Source organism: Carettochelys insculpta, chromosome 24 (genome assembly GCF_033958435.1).
Source record: "Carettochelys insculpta isolate YL-2023 chromosome 24, ASM3395843v1, whole genome shotgun sequence".
NCBI lineage: Eukaryota > Metazoa > Chordata > Testudines > Carettochelyidae > Carettochelys > Carettochelys insculpta.
The window spans coordinates 19,016,103-19,030,433 of NC_134160.1; the positions used below are offsets into that span (position 1 = coordinate 19,016,103).

Genomic DNA, 14,331 nt, shown 5'->3' on the forward strand with positions numbered 1-14,331 from the left:
TTTCCAAGATGCTCCACAATCCCATCACACTTGGCTGCCTCGATCCAGTTTCAGTTACGCTCTCCCCCGGGGCTGATGTGTCAGTTCAGCACGGCAGGGGTTACAGGGCAGCTGTAGCAGCACATCTGCTTGTGAGAGATAAGAACCCTGCAGTTGTACGTGCAACTGAGCAAGAAGCCTGCTGCAGCTGAGACCAGCTTCCCTGCCTGGCCAAGCTGGTACATGCAGTGGGGCCATTCTGACTCTGCTGAGGTAAAGGCTGGCGCAGTGCTGGTCTCAAGCACAGGCTGGCACATACCTGGCCCATCCACCCGCTGGAGTCTGGCTAACACGGGACTCAGAGAACAGGGCTGGGCTCTGCATCCACTAATATAGCTGCTGTTAGTACAGCACCAAGCTTGATGTAATCACGAGAGACTGACGTTTGAGAAAAGGATTGGGCCCCTAATACTTTGCGCTCCTCAAGTACTCTGCAACGCCAGCCAGGCTCTAGTGGTGCAAGGCCAGGACAGGTCTGTAAATGTAGGCTGGGCTCAGGCCCTGTGGAAATGGGTGTGCCTGGGTGAGGCCATTCACGACAGGAGGTGCAGCCACGTGAGAGGAGACTGTTGGCCTCATCACATCACTTGATGCTGAAACCCACCCCCAATGCAAAGACTGGTGCCAAGGAGGCTCTGGGCACCACTGCAGGGTGTAGGCAGCAAAGAGCAGCTCCTAGATGTGGGCTCCCACATGAGATGGGGAGCTGTCCCAGCAAGCTGGGTGGGGCCCACTGTGAAGGAAACTGTCTGGGCTCACGCAGCAAGCGGGAAAGGAGAATCGAGAATTCTAGGGCTGGAAGGGACCTCAGGAGGTCATTTAGTCCAGTCCCCTGCTTAAAGCAGGATCAACCACCACTAAGTCATCCCAGCCAGGACTCTGTCAAGCCCGGATTTAAAAACCTCGAGGGATGGAGAATCCACCACCTGCCTCGGTAACACATTCCAGTGCTTCACCACCCACCTGGTGAAATAGTTTTTCCTAATATCCAACCTACACTTCTCCCTCTGTAACTTCAGACCATTGCTCCTTGTTCTGATGCTTGTCACCACTGAGAACAGTCTCTCTCCATCTTCTTTAGAGCCCCCCTTCAGGAAGTTGAAGGCTGCTATCAAATCGCCTCTCAGTCTTCTCTTCTGCAAACTAAGTAAGCCCAGATCCCTCAGCTTCTCCTCACAGGGCATGTGCTCCAGCCCCTTAATCATTTTCATTGCTCTCCACTGAACTCTCTCCAATGCATCCACATCCTTTCTATACTGGGGCTCCACAATGGGATGCAATACTCCAGATGTGGCCTCACCAGTGCCAAGTAGAGGGGACCCATAACTTGTCTAGATCTGCTGGCAATGCTTCTTGTAATGTAGCCCAGTATGCAATTAGCTGTTTTTGGCTAGAATGGCACACTGACTCATATCCAGCCTCTCATCCACTGTAAACCCCAGCTCCTTTTCTGCTGCATTGCTACTTAGCCACTCGGTCCCCAGACTGTAATGGTGCTTGGGATTCCTCTGTCCCAAGTGCAGCACTCTACACTTCTTGTTGAACCTCACCAAATTTCTTTTGGCCCAATCCTCCAGTTTGTCAGTCACTCAGGACCCTATCCCTACCCTCCAATGTATCTACCTCTCTCCCTAGCTTAGTGTCATCTGCAACTATGCTGAGGATGCAATCCATCCTCTCATCCAGGTCATTAATAAAGATGTTGAACAGTACTGGCCCTAGAACCGATTCTTGGGGCACTCCATTTGAAACTGCCTGCCCGCCAGACATCGAGCCATTGACCTCTACCTGTTGGGCCTGTCTGTCAAGCCAGCTTTCTGTCCATCTTACAGTCCATGTGTCCAATCCATACTTCCTTAACTTATAGGCAAGAATGTTGTTGGAGACTGTATCAAAAGCTTTGCTAAAGACAAAGTATATGACATCCATTGACTTCCCCATGTCTACAGAGCCAGTTACAACGTCATAGAAGCTAATCAGATTGGTCAGGCAGGACTTGCCCTTGGTGAATCCATGTTGACTTCTCTTGATCACTTTCCCCTCTTCGAAGTGCTTTAAAATGGATTCCTTGAAGATCCCCTCCATGATTTTTCCAGGGACGGAGGTAAGGCTGACTGGTGTGTAGGTCTCTGGATTGTCTTTTCCTTTTTTACAGATGGGCATTACATATGCCTTTTTCCGATCATGCGGGACCTCTTCCACTCTCCAGAGCTTTCAAAATGAATAGCCAAAGGCTCTACAATGACATTTGCCAATTCCCTCAGTACCCTTGGATGCATGAAATCCAGACCCATGGATTTGTATATGTCTAGCTTTTCTAAGTAACTCTTAACCTGTTCTTTCCCCAACAAGGTCTGCTCACCTCCTTCCCATACTGCATTGCCTAGTGCTGTAGGTTGGGAACTGATCTTGTCTGTAAATACTGAAGCAGAAAAAAGCATTGAGTACTTCAGCTTTTCCTGCATCATCTGTCTCTAGGTTACCTCCCTCATCCAGTAATGGCCCCACAGCCTCTCTGATCACCCTCCTATTAACATCTATAGAAACCCTTCCTGTTATCCTTTGCATGCCTTGCTAGCTGCAGTTCCAATTGTGCTTTCACTTTCCTGATTACTCCCCAGCATTCTCCAGCCATATATTTATACTCCTCTTCAGTCATCTGTTCAAGTTTCCACTTCTTATATGCATGCTTTTTGAGTTTGAACTCACTAAGGATTTCCCTGTTAAGCCAAGCTGGTTAGCTACCATGTTTCTTACTGTGCATTGGGATGGTTTGTTCCTGTGCCTTCAATAAGACCTCTTGAAAACACTGCCAGTTCTCCTGAACTCCTTTCCCCTTCATTTCTGTTTCCCAAGGGATCCTGCCCATCAGTTTCTCAGGGAATTGAAGTCTGTTCTTCTGAAATCTACAGTCTGTATTTAACTGCTCACCTTTTTCTTTTTGTCAGGATCCTGAAATCTACCATCCCATGGTTGTTGAAGCCCAAGTTGCCACCCACTTCTATTTTTCCTACTAGTTCTTCCTGGTTAGTGAGCTGCGCATGGCCCCGATCGGTTCCGTCAGCACTTGTACCAGGAAGTTATCCCCAACATTCTCCAAAAACTTCCTGGCTTGTGTGTGTGCTCCTGTATTGGTCTCCCAACAAATGTGCGAGTGATTGTCTCCCATGAGAACCAGATCGTGTGCTTGGGAATCTTCTCTTAGTCGTCTGAAGAAATCCTCATCCACCTGATTGGGTGGTCACCAACCACATCACCTCTATTGCTTCTGCCTCTAATCTTAACCCAAAGAGAGACAACTGGCTTTTCTCCCTCCATATGCTAGAGTGCTGAGCAATCATACTGCTCTGTCTCATACAGCACCACTCCTCGTCTCCCCTGCCTGTCCTTCCTCAACAGTTCATACCCTTCTGTGACTGTGCTCAAGTTATGTGAGTCATCCCACCACGTCTCTGTTATTCCAACCACCTAATTCTCCTTTGGCTGTGCCAGGGCCTCTAATTCTTCCTGTTTGTTTCCCAGGCTTCTTGCATTTGTGTACAAGCACCTTAGATAGTTAGCCGATTGGCTGACCTTCTCCTTTTGAGCCAGGGATCCTCCTTTGTGGTTCCTTTCTCCTTCCCCACTTACCGCAGGACTTGTGTCACTGCCCCCCAACAAGCCTAGTTTAAAGTCCTCCTCACTAGGCTTGCAAGCCTGCCTGCAAAGATGCTCTTTCCTCTCTTCATGAGGTGGATCCCATCTCTTCCCAGCAATCCTTCCTGAAACAGAATCACATGGTCAAAAAAACCAAAGCCCTCCAACATCACCTGTGCAACCAAGCATTTACCGCCACAGTTTGAAGATCTCTGCCTGGATCCTTCCTTCTGCAGGGAGGATGGAAGAGAACACAATTTGTGTTCCATATGCCTTGATCTTTCTTCCCAGAGTTACATAATCCACAGTGAACTGCTGTGTCATTGGCTCCTACATGGAGGAGCAGCAAAGGGTAATAATCCACAGGTTTGATGACTCTTGGAAGAGACTCCATCACTTCCTGGGATTCCAGGTCTGGATGACAGATGGATGACTCCGCCCCTCTTCAGGAGTCCCTGACCACTACCACCTGTTTTCTTCTCTTGGGGTGGTGGTCGTAGAACCGCAATCCCTAGGCCTATCCTGGCCCAGAAGCATCAGCGCCTGAGTCCTGGGGAATGGGAGTGATGGCTCAAGTCTCAGGGGGGCTTACAGGGGCATCAAGGGGGCAAAAAGCATTTTGGCAGCGGCCAAGCCGTGGGTAGGAGCCCAGGATGCATCCAGATGCAGCATAAGGCCACTCAGGAAGGTGATTTCTCCAACCCCTGGGCCTGCTCAGAAGGGAGACCTGACAGTGCAGCTTCCCCAGGGCCCCAAAACCCTTGGACAGCCCTGGCCCCGGAGCTCAGCTGAGCCAGAGCTTTGCACCTCTTGCCCTGCTCTCACGCCCTGATGGCCACTGTGGGCTCAACAGGGCTCAGGCAGGAGGCTGGGTGCAGCAGCTGCTGGGGGGTTTCCTGCCCAGCCCACATGTGGGGAAGGAGCCGGGGCCAGCGTGGCCAACTGGTTGGTGCCACCTGCCCCTATGGGATGTGCCTGGAGCCCAAGAGCCAGTTAGAAACCCAGCACAACAGCTCCCACAGCAGCTACAGCACTGCCCCTGCCCCAGGAGAGGTGCCTGGTGCAGCCCTTCCTGAGGCCCCTGCATGCCCCTGGTGCACTGCAGCTCTTCCCAGCCCTCAGTGCTGGGCTTCAGGCCCCCAGGGGTGCTGCCCATTCCATGCAACAGGGACAGGGATGCCACCTTCAGCAGCGGAGCACTGTCACCCCCTCCCTGCAGCACCCTGGCGTGCAGCTGTGGGGGGCCCTGTGGCAGCTCTGTCCCGGGGGCAGGCAGCACCCGGCTGCTGGGTAACCATGCCCAAGCCCAGCTCCGCGCACAGCATGGGAGAGGGATTTTAACAACTTCTCCCATTGGGCCAGAGCAGATTCTCAGGGCTTGAGAGAAACGTGTTCATTGACAGCCCCGCAGAGCCCTGCCCCCAGCGTTGGCACAGGTGTTTACTACCTCAAAGGGCAAAGAACAACTCTCCCCATTTACTTCTGCAGTTAGGTACCTTCACGCTCTCACCTGGTCATTTTAGTATGTTAGGGAAAGAGTGTTCACTAGATAATTAACATTTTGCTCATTTGTGCCAAGCTGCATTAGGGTGAAAACTGGAATTGAAACAAAAGATACAATTTATTTTTTATTAAATGAAACTACCTTAAAATGTTTTTATAAAACAACTTTATCAAAATATATTTCACATTTATAAGTAAATGATTAATTGAACATTGGGATTAGTTGTGCTCCATGAATTAAATTGAATATTTCAGATGTTAAGTAGCGTAAAGCTTTTGCCTGCTTTGGAATTTGCATGGAAAGCAGGTCAAGTTATTTTGCTACTGCAGCTGCTTGTAGCACTGTTAAAATGATTATTTTATTCCAAGCCCAGCTGTAAAAGAAAATAACGAACAAATCATAAGGATTCTCCACATCTATTTAAGCCCTATCTCTGGCAGCATACCAAGCAGCTTGAAAAGCATATTTTAAACTGTTAAACTTCCTAAATACCTAACAAAACTTTATTCGTAAAGAAGAAATCCTCACTTAGGATGTTTAATTGCGCTGAACAACAGAACAATCATTTCACAAGTGCAGCTGTAAGAGCAAAATTGTAATTGGTAAATACTCACGTCAAACATACCAATTACACTTTGAACACAAACATTTTGAAACTTGTAAATCTATAACCCAGCCAAAACAGCAAAGTATGGCAATAATCTAAGTCAGCATTCACTCATCCAGTGAGACACAGCACAGGCATGGCCACATCATCTTCCTAGTCCTTAGCTTCCAAGGAGCAGTTTTCCTAATGCCTTATCTCTGGCATACTGCTTAAGTTTGGTACTTGGTCCTTGTTCACCCAGAGACACAGGAATCTCTCAACAACATTCCTGTAGACTCTTTTTTAGAACTGGCAGCCAGGGTGGGTATTCCCCTGCCCTGTTTCCGGGGGTTGAAAGAGCAAAGAACTTTGTCCTTTCTTCCCACGGGGGCCTGCTTTGACTCTCCTGTGTTGCTCTTCTCCAGTGCCACAGTCTGCATCTTCCTGTCATGCCCCCCATCAGCTGGGCAGGCTGGCTCTGGCTCCTGGGTGTGCTTTTGCCCACCTGTGTGATAGCGGCTCATATAGTAGCACAGTTATGTTTTATTTCAATCTTGAAGGGATCACAAGAAGTTTTGGCAGGAACCAGTTTTCTCTTAAATTCAGATTTCATTTTAAACAGGCTTATTTTTGAAAATAAAAGCTTATAATTTAAGCAGTAAAATAAAACAAATTCCATGTTAAGTCCTAAACCTGATAGATGTTTCTGCATGAGCATGTGGTTTCCTGTACAGCCTGTGCACCCAGCATGAACTGCCCCATACTGGCAGCCACAGCTGAGACCGAAATCTTACCTGACAACCATGCTGCTCCTCCACCATAAGACAGGACTCTTTGGGGCAGGCCCAAAAGCAGCTTCAGGCCCCTCACACTGGGTTTGAAAGCTAGCTGAGTGGCTTTAGTGCATTTGTATCCAACAGCCCAAGGCACACTTCCCGCTGGCTGGGGTTGTGAGAATCAGGTTTTCAGAAAACAGCCCATAGCAATTATTACAGAAAATAGACTTTATTTTTCCAGTTCATAGGACAGTTCCCATTACACAGAACATGACTGGTCATGGAATCCACAGTCATTAATGCCCTCAGTCACATACATACACAACACCCAAGCCCTCGTTCTGCGTAAGGCATCTGGCAGGTCCAAAGGGAACTGGCTGCTCTAGTACAAAGGGGAAAGGCAGCCCTGCCAGGGAGCTGGCAACCAGCAAGCCTCAGCAGGCAGGTTTTTGTGTGCGGAGAACATGAGCCTGAGGGACACAGAGCTACTCAGAGGGAGCATCTTAGAGCTGTACAACTTTTCCAGACCTAACCCAATGAAAAAATAATCAAAAAGCAACAAAACAGCAGGAGGCAGAAATGATTTTTAAAAATCTTCTTCTACCGAGAAGCGCACGGCTGCTAGCTCATTAGAGAAGGGACAAGTCTCACAAATACAGCCAGCAGAGGAAAGAACAAAACAGCCAAGTTAAGGTTTATTAATGTAACACACAGATGTACCATCAATCTCCTGGTAGAAAAGTATTTGACATACATTCAAGGAGACATTGTATAAATATCACTAGGAAAGGTCACTGGTTGCAAGTTTCACACTCGACCTACGTTTGGCTGATTCCATGAAATAATCTGTAGTATTCAAACACAAAGCAAAGCCTGACAGCTGTGACTGGTTAGTACCTTGGCTCCGCACTCCCTCGGAGCACCGGTAGAACAGGGCTCCCCTTCGTGCAATGACTGAAGTGAAGGGGGTGTTTCCCGAGGTTAAGGCACAGGTTTCAAAGCCCAAGTGCAGCTCACCGAAGCTGAGAGGTGTGTTCCAAACAGGGTCAGTTTCACAGGACGAAGCGTACAAGAGCTGCTGGCTCTCACCAGCCAGAGATGCTTATGGCAACCAGACTGGGTCTCCTTTGCCTGGTCGAATTCGTCCCCACTGGCAGAGACACACACAGCAGCTGGGTCTGGAGATGCAATTTTCATGTTACTAATTTCGTGCTGGCCCATCTCCACTCTATGGTCACTGCAGCAGATGACCCTGCTATGGACTCTATTTTACAAACAGCTGCTTTAAGCAGCTGAGAACAAGGCACCTCCAGTAGCTCCTGTCACTCCTTCAGCCTGCCTGGAAAGTGAAGGGCCACACTCTTCTAAGATATGAACAGAGGGGGCGGGGTCTGGGATGGACATTGGGTGCAGAAAGGAACTCAGGGTAGGGGACTGAGGTGCGGGGTGGGTGCGTATGGGGTCTGGGAGGAGGCTGTAGCCTGGGGCCAGGGGGCTGGCATGCAGGGTCTGGGTGGGGGAGGATTTTGGGCAGGAGGAGGGAGTTGTGGCCAGGGTGGGGGTGCAGAGGGTTTGGCTTGTGACCTAGGACAAGGAGGTGGGGCATGGGAGGGGGCACTGTGCCAGGTGCAGGTTGTGGCCTGGAGGTACTTACTGTAGGTGGCTCCCAACCAGGACCCTAGCGAGACCCCGTCAGGTGCACTGGCTGCCACAGCTCCAGATGGACTCAAAGCATCCAGCTACTTGGCCAACATGCACGTCTTTGTGCGGCGGGTGCCATAGGGAAGGCGGGTTCTGCGAGCTGCCTGCACCTGCAAGCATGGTCCAGGCAGCTCTCATTGGCTGATTTCTGGCCAATGAGAGCTGCGAGGCTTGTACTGAGGTAGGGGCAGTACGTGGAGACTTCTCTCCTGCAAAGGCGTGCCGCACACGCACACACCCCCACACGCTGGGCCAGCAGCCAAATGCTCTGAGCAGCACATGAGGCAGTGGCAGGCAGGGAGCCAGCCCGAGGGTCCCTCTGGGCCACAGGACATTGGCAGCCCAGCGGATCTTGGTGGGCTGGATTTGACCCGGAGCCTGTATTTTGCCTGCCCCTGGCTGAAGGTCAGTGACTGGCCAGCACAAGAAAGGAAGGCTCCTAGTCCCAGGGCTCTCTCTGGCACTGGGAGAAGATGACATTCCTTATTTGTTTCTCAAGGACATCAAAGATTGAATTACAACTGAAATCCAGAGCTGCCCCAATGCTTTCCTAGTTCTCACCTCTCTGGCTCTGCTCAGAGTAGCAAACCCATCCAGCTGCCCCAGGTATTCCAGCAGGGCTGGGAGCCCTAGGTCAGAGGGGCCACCTACTTGCACCCAGTATTTCAGCCATTGTTTCATCAGGCCCTGTTCAGAGTTGGCAGCGCTTAGAACAGTGGAGCAGCCAGTGGGCTGTCTGCTGGAGGCTCCTGCCTGTCCCACGCCATGCAGCTGCTTGCCATAATGCCGCACTTCCAGGAGGTGTGTCTGGCACAGACAGGGCTCATGGCCTGTGGATTCCACAGAAATGCCCAAGCTCACTGGGATCGTGGAATGGGTCACACCCTTTGGGAGCTGTGGTCAATGCATGCAGCTGCCCTGTCCCCCTCTTAGAGCTGTGCTTCCCAGACCATCTTGACAGGTTCCAGATCAGAGACCGAGGGCTGTGCAGGGAGCTTGGGAGCCTTTGGGTACATCAAACCTTCCATATCCCAGCTGAGCAGGAACAGCAGAGAAAGGTGCTCCTCCATTGTACAGAGCACCTCTGAGTAGCTATCTACTCAGGGCTGCCATGGCACATGCTTCAGAGAGAAGAAGAAGAATGTCACAGGGTATGGGGAGAGCGCTGCAGAAGACGGACCTGCAGCTAGCATGGTCCTAGCCTCGGCCTTGAAGGTGACAATCCGCAAGGGCTAACGCGTGGCCAGTACTGAGCAGGAGGATGCTAAGACACAGGCCATGTTGCTGGGAGCTGCTGTCACTTATGGCCTGGTAGAAAGGTCAATGTGGCTACTGCAGGTGTCTCCCCTCATTGCTAGTGGCTCTGGGTCTCAGTTGTCTTAGAAAACAGAATCCACTGGCAAAGGGATTTTGGTTGGGTGCAACTGGATCTGTGGCACAGTGGAAAGAGTCGTCCAAGCAACTGAACCCAGTTCTACTAACAGGAACTTACTGGGCATGGCTGGACCTGGCAGACACCACCCGGAAGCCTATACCGTTTCCCTCCTAACAGGGCTTGTGAGGATAGCTGTGCCTTGAGTCTCTGACAGCCAAGTGAAGAACCTTCTGTCACATCAGCAATATCCCACAGGGCCCTGTCGTGCCCATCACTGCGCTCCAGATTACTAGCCAGGGGCGAGGCTCCACTTCGGTCATTTTTGGCTGGGGGATGGGGAAGTGAGAGGGCTCCTTGGTGACTGACTAGAACCTCCAGGGCTCACATGAAAGGCCACCATCTCCTCTGTGGGGAACAAACAGTCCTCCAAACATGCCCTTCTCCTCGTTACTGGTCAGTGCGGCCTCCTGGAAACAAAAGCAGCTAAAGGTATGGCTCTGCACAGGCGAGGAGAGGGAGGGGCTCATTGTCACAGTGACCAAGCTATTCCTGACATTTTCGTTAGTATTCCCCATGAAAAATTAGCAGACTTTTTGGCCTTGCCAGACGGGGAAGGTCAACCCGGCCCTGGACGCTGGACTTGTCTAAAAAAATAACGTCTCTACATTTGCTGCAGGTTCTAGCACTAAGTGGGTTGGAACGGGGGTGGGGTCTTACAAAATCTGCTGCTCTTCTATTTCCACAAGGATACACACAGTGAATCTCTGAGGGTTCCCAGTTCAAGACCCTCAGCTCCAGTCACTCCCTTTAGGAAACAGAGAACAAAGAAACACTGCAGCCAGACCGCACCGGCTGCCTCGGGTAACCCCTTTGTACCTGGCAGCCCCAGTGCTCCTGAGGAAGGGTCTAGGTGTCACTGCCTACTGTACAATTTGCATTAGCTACATTTCTTCATCAGGGTTAAACGAGAGCTCCCAGAAGACACAATTGCTGCCCTCCTGCGAAATGGAGAAGGGCTGAAGGAGCTGCGTCTGCTTGGCTTCTCACAGGAAGTCCAGCTCGAGGGCTTGGTGCAGGGACACAAGGTCTGCATGGTTTGTGATCCTCCAGAAGGGCATGTTGTGCTGCAACAGAGAGTTACAAAATCTGTGTTACACAATGCACCCTGCAGCACTTCAGCGTGCACAGGTCGAGCGTGACAGTGCAGCCCTAGCGCTGACAGGCCCTTGCCTATGGGGAGCCACCAGGGCACCCCGGCTGGTGCTTGCCTGTGCTATCTACACCTCTGCAGTCAGCATGAACATGGCTGCAGTCAGCTGAGGGACAAGATGCTGCTGCAGCTCCCAGAGGACAGTTTGTGGCATGGTGCACAGGAGGAGAAAGCACTGCCTGGCACACAAAGTTCATGGCATGCATGCGAGTCAGACCTGCACAGCCATTGGACAGGCTGTGCCCTGACAGCATCTCAGATTCCACGTTTGGCAGGACCACACTGAACAAGCCTGAACAGCCAAACTGCCCCCCCCCACTAGTCTCACTGATAACACAGGGTTAACCAGGAGCAATCTGTTAGGAACAGTCCTCACTGGGGTCCTGGTTCACAGACCTTGCACTTCACCAGTGAATGTAGCACACAGTCTGAGGGACTCACTCCTGAGGATGGCGGTGCACTAACAGGCTGTAAATGCAAGTTAAATGCAGTCAAACATGGGAGCACTTAAGGGAGACTTAGGGCTGAGAAATCAAGCCCTCAGGGGCTAGGAGCTGCTCTACACGAATGGCTCTCCCACTAAGCTAAGCTTGCCAGGCCGAACACCCTAGCATCTGCTATACCCACTGCTGAACTGCACCCCTGGGGTGAGGGGAACGTAGGGATCATGCTGGAGGGCTGCACACACCCTGCCGTGAGACTGGGCTCTAGTGAAAAGCAGCATCTCTCCAGGCTGCACGTCTCATGCTGCTGCCTCGCGTTCCTGTACGAGGGCACAAAGGGCAGGCTGGCCATGGCTCTCCGTCAGTCCGCGCTCAATTCTCCCCAGAGGGTGGAGGCCGTGTGTTGGCTGCACCAGTCAAACGGGGCTCAAAGTGCAGACTGCTCTCCTGAGCCCATGGCATTGTCCCCATGCTCCACAGCTGTACCGGGGGTTGCCCGAAAGAGATCAGCACAGCTCTGCAGCAGACCCGAAACACTGCTTGTTCCTGCTGGATCGGGGCAGGCTCAGCAGCCACCTGGCAGCACATGGAAGTGGGAGCTCCTTCGAGATGTGCTGGGACGAATGGGCTTGGCTTTCCACAGCCACACATGGCACGAGGAGGCTGAGGCTGAGCCCTGCTGGCATAACGAAGCACGAACTTCGAACATTCTGAGCGTGATGTGATGACAGCCTGGGGCACAGGACTGGTGAGGACTGAGACGGGCTCAGTGGAATCCCACGCTCACGGGTACACAGCACTCCAGCCAGGACAGCGTGTGCTTCACTGGCTCCTTTTTGCCTTAGCTGTACCTGTATGGTTGGCTGCAGTGCCCCCTTGAGTGCCACGCTCACGTTGGGCACGCCCACCCTATGCCCTCTCACCTCTGTCCTTCTGGCAGCCCCAGCAGAGGGGCAGGAAGGCAGGTAATGGGATGGACATGAGCGAGACAGGTTAAGAACAATGACAGAGGGTGGGAAACCATCTGCTGTGTGAATGCTCGTGTCGATTTCATTCTAGGAGACTAACAAGCAGAATCCCTCGTAAGTGGGCTAAGAGTTCAGAGTCTAGTAGTTTACAACACCACTGTACCAAAGCCAACGTCATCCATCAGTGTGTGGAAGGACAACCAGGTGGCTGCCCTACAGGTGTCCTGGACAGGTGCTGGCTGAGGAAAGCTGCAGTTCCAGTCACTGGAGGGGGCACCACAGCCTAGTCATGGCAGGAGCAAATGCAGGCAATGATCCAAGAAGAAATTCCTTGAGCGAATACCGGACAATCTTTCATTCACCGGCCACTCTGATGAACAACTACGTTGACTTGCAAAGTAGCTGGGTCCCCTTGATAGAACAGGATGGAGCCCTCCTCACAGCTAGGGAATACCACCTCTGCTGCTCCTCGGACTTCTGTGCCTTTGGAAAAAAGACCTCCCACCAGAGCAACTGGCCCAGTGGAAGACGTTCACTTGTTGGACCCCAGAGAATGGCATTCAGCCTGAATGGGCCTTGCTGCAGGTAATCCTGGACTTTGCTGTTCATCTACCAAGGTCCACTTGGCTGCTATCTTGAACCTTCCATCCGGCACGCAAAGGAAGGGTGGTTTCTGCCCACACATCAGGCACTTCATTCCCAATAGGACCTGAATCTTATGCTGCCACGGCTCACAAGACTTCCCTCCCGCACCTTCAAGCCTCTGGCTTCCAATGCCCTCCTTCTCCTACCCTGGAAGGTCATGTTTCTGCTTGCAGTAACATCCATCAAGTCTCAGATTAGGGCCCTGACCTTGGAACTGCCCCACAGGGTCTTTTACAAACACTGTACCTGGCTTTTCTGAGCAAGTCAGTAGTGGCCCAGGCCATTGGAAGAGGTGAACTCCTGGGCTTGGTCCAGCAATAGGCCCCCTGAATTTATGAAGGGGGTCCCACAAGATAGAACTGTACCTGCTTAACAGGGCCTGGCGATTGAACACCTGAAACTGCCGGCTTGCTGCTGGATAAATCCTCCTGCTAAATAAGCCCAGTCTCTTGGCATCTTTGTCTTTCAGTGTGCCATGGACTTGGCCCTGCTGGTCCCTTTCATTAGCAGTGGGCACGAAGAGTGACACAGATGTAGGGTGCACATGTAGCCAGCCAACCTCTTTTCAAGGACACAGTGCTTCTGTCTGAGATGGAGGTGGAATCAGAAGAGGTCTGCCACAGTGATTTGGCAATCTTGAGGATACCAGTGCGACCTTGGCTGGTGTGTAGGAGGATATAATACTGAAGAGGTTAGACTTCTCCACAACTGCCTCAACTTTTACATTTTAAGCTGGTAGTCACCCTTTCAGGAGAGCCTGGTGCTCTGTAAGTTGTTGGGGGTGGGGAGATATGCACTCCTGGTCTAGGAGGGACCCGCCCCTGCTACTGGAGATAATGATGCTGACTATACCACCTGCAGAGGGGTAAGTTCCCCCTTGCTTCTCTGGAGAGGGCTCTGGGGTTGTGGTCCAATGCACCACCCCCATGTCACACTCGGAACTGTGTCTGAGGCCACCTGGGAGAGTTGGGGGGGGGAACTGGGGCCTGGCATTATAGATACACCCCCCCAGGTTCCAATATGGCCACTGAGTGGCCACTCTCCCTGCTGTCGCGCCATCTCTGCAGATGCTTTGCTGGTTTCGCGGGCTGGCACCAAATCACCACCCCTCAGAGAGGGGCTGAACTTCCAGTCAGACTCCAACCACAGCACTTCTGGCAGCCTAGGTGCAGCCAGTGAGGCCTGAGTCTGTGACTGATCCTGGCTGGCAACTGGTGAGGCCATGTTGACGGTTGGTGCCTGCTCAACGAGTGGGACTGGAGTGACGGAGACTGGTGCCACAACAGGGGTGATCCTGCCCTCGTGGGGACCGATGTCTGGGAGATGGCCTGGGCAAGGGCCACATGTGCTGTGGTGATCCCTGGCGGAAAGCTTGTCTGTATGGAGACCGGTGACTTGACTCCAGCATCTCACGTCTCATGGGAGCTGAGGGGAGCGGCGCCAGAGCC

At 51.9% G+C, this 14,331-nt stretch overlaps 1 protein-coding gene across 9 annotated transcripts in view; it reads right to left on the reverse strand.

Annotated features, from left to right (window-relative positions):
• Positions 1-6,751: 6,751 nt before the first annotated feature.
• Positions 6,752-14,331, reverse strand: part of EYA3 (EYA transcriptional coactivator and phosphatase 3) — a 166,469-nt gene continuing 158,889 nt past the window's right edge. For all 9 annotated transcript variants that reach the window (XM_074976655.1, XM_074976654.1, XM_074976650.1 and 6 more), the window contains one exon: positions 6,752-10,741. In XM_074976655.1, the coding sequence (XP_074832756.1) occupies positions 10,661-10,741 (81 nt within the window). In that variant the 3' untranslated portion in view covers positions 6,752-10,660. The remainder of the gene's footprint in view (positions 10,742-14,331) is intronic.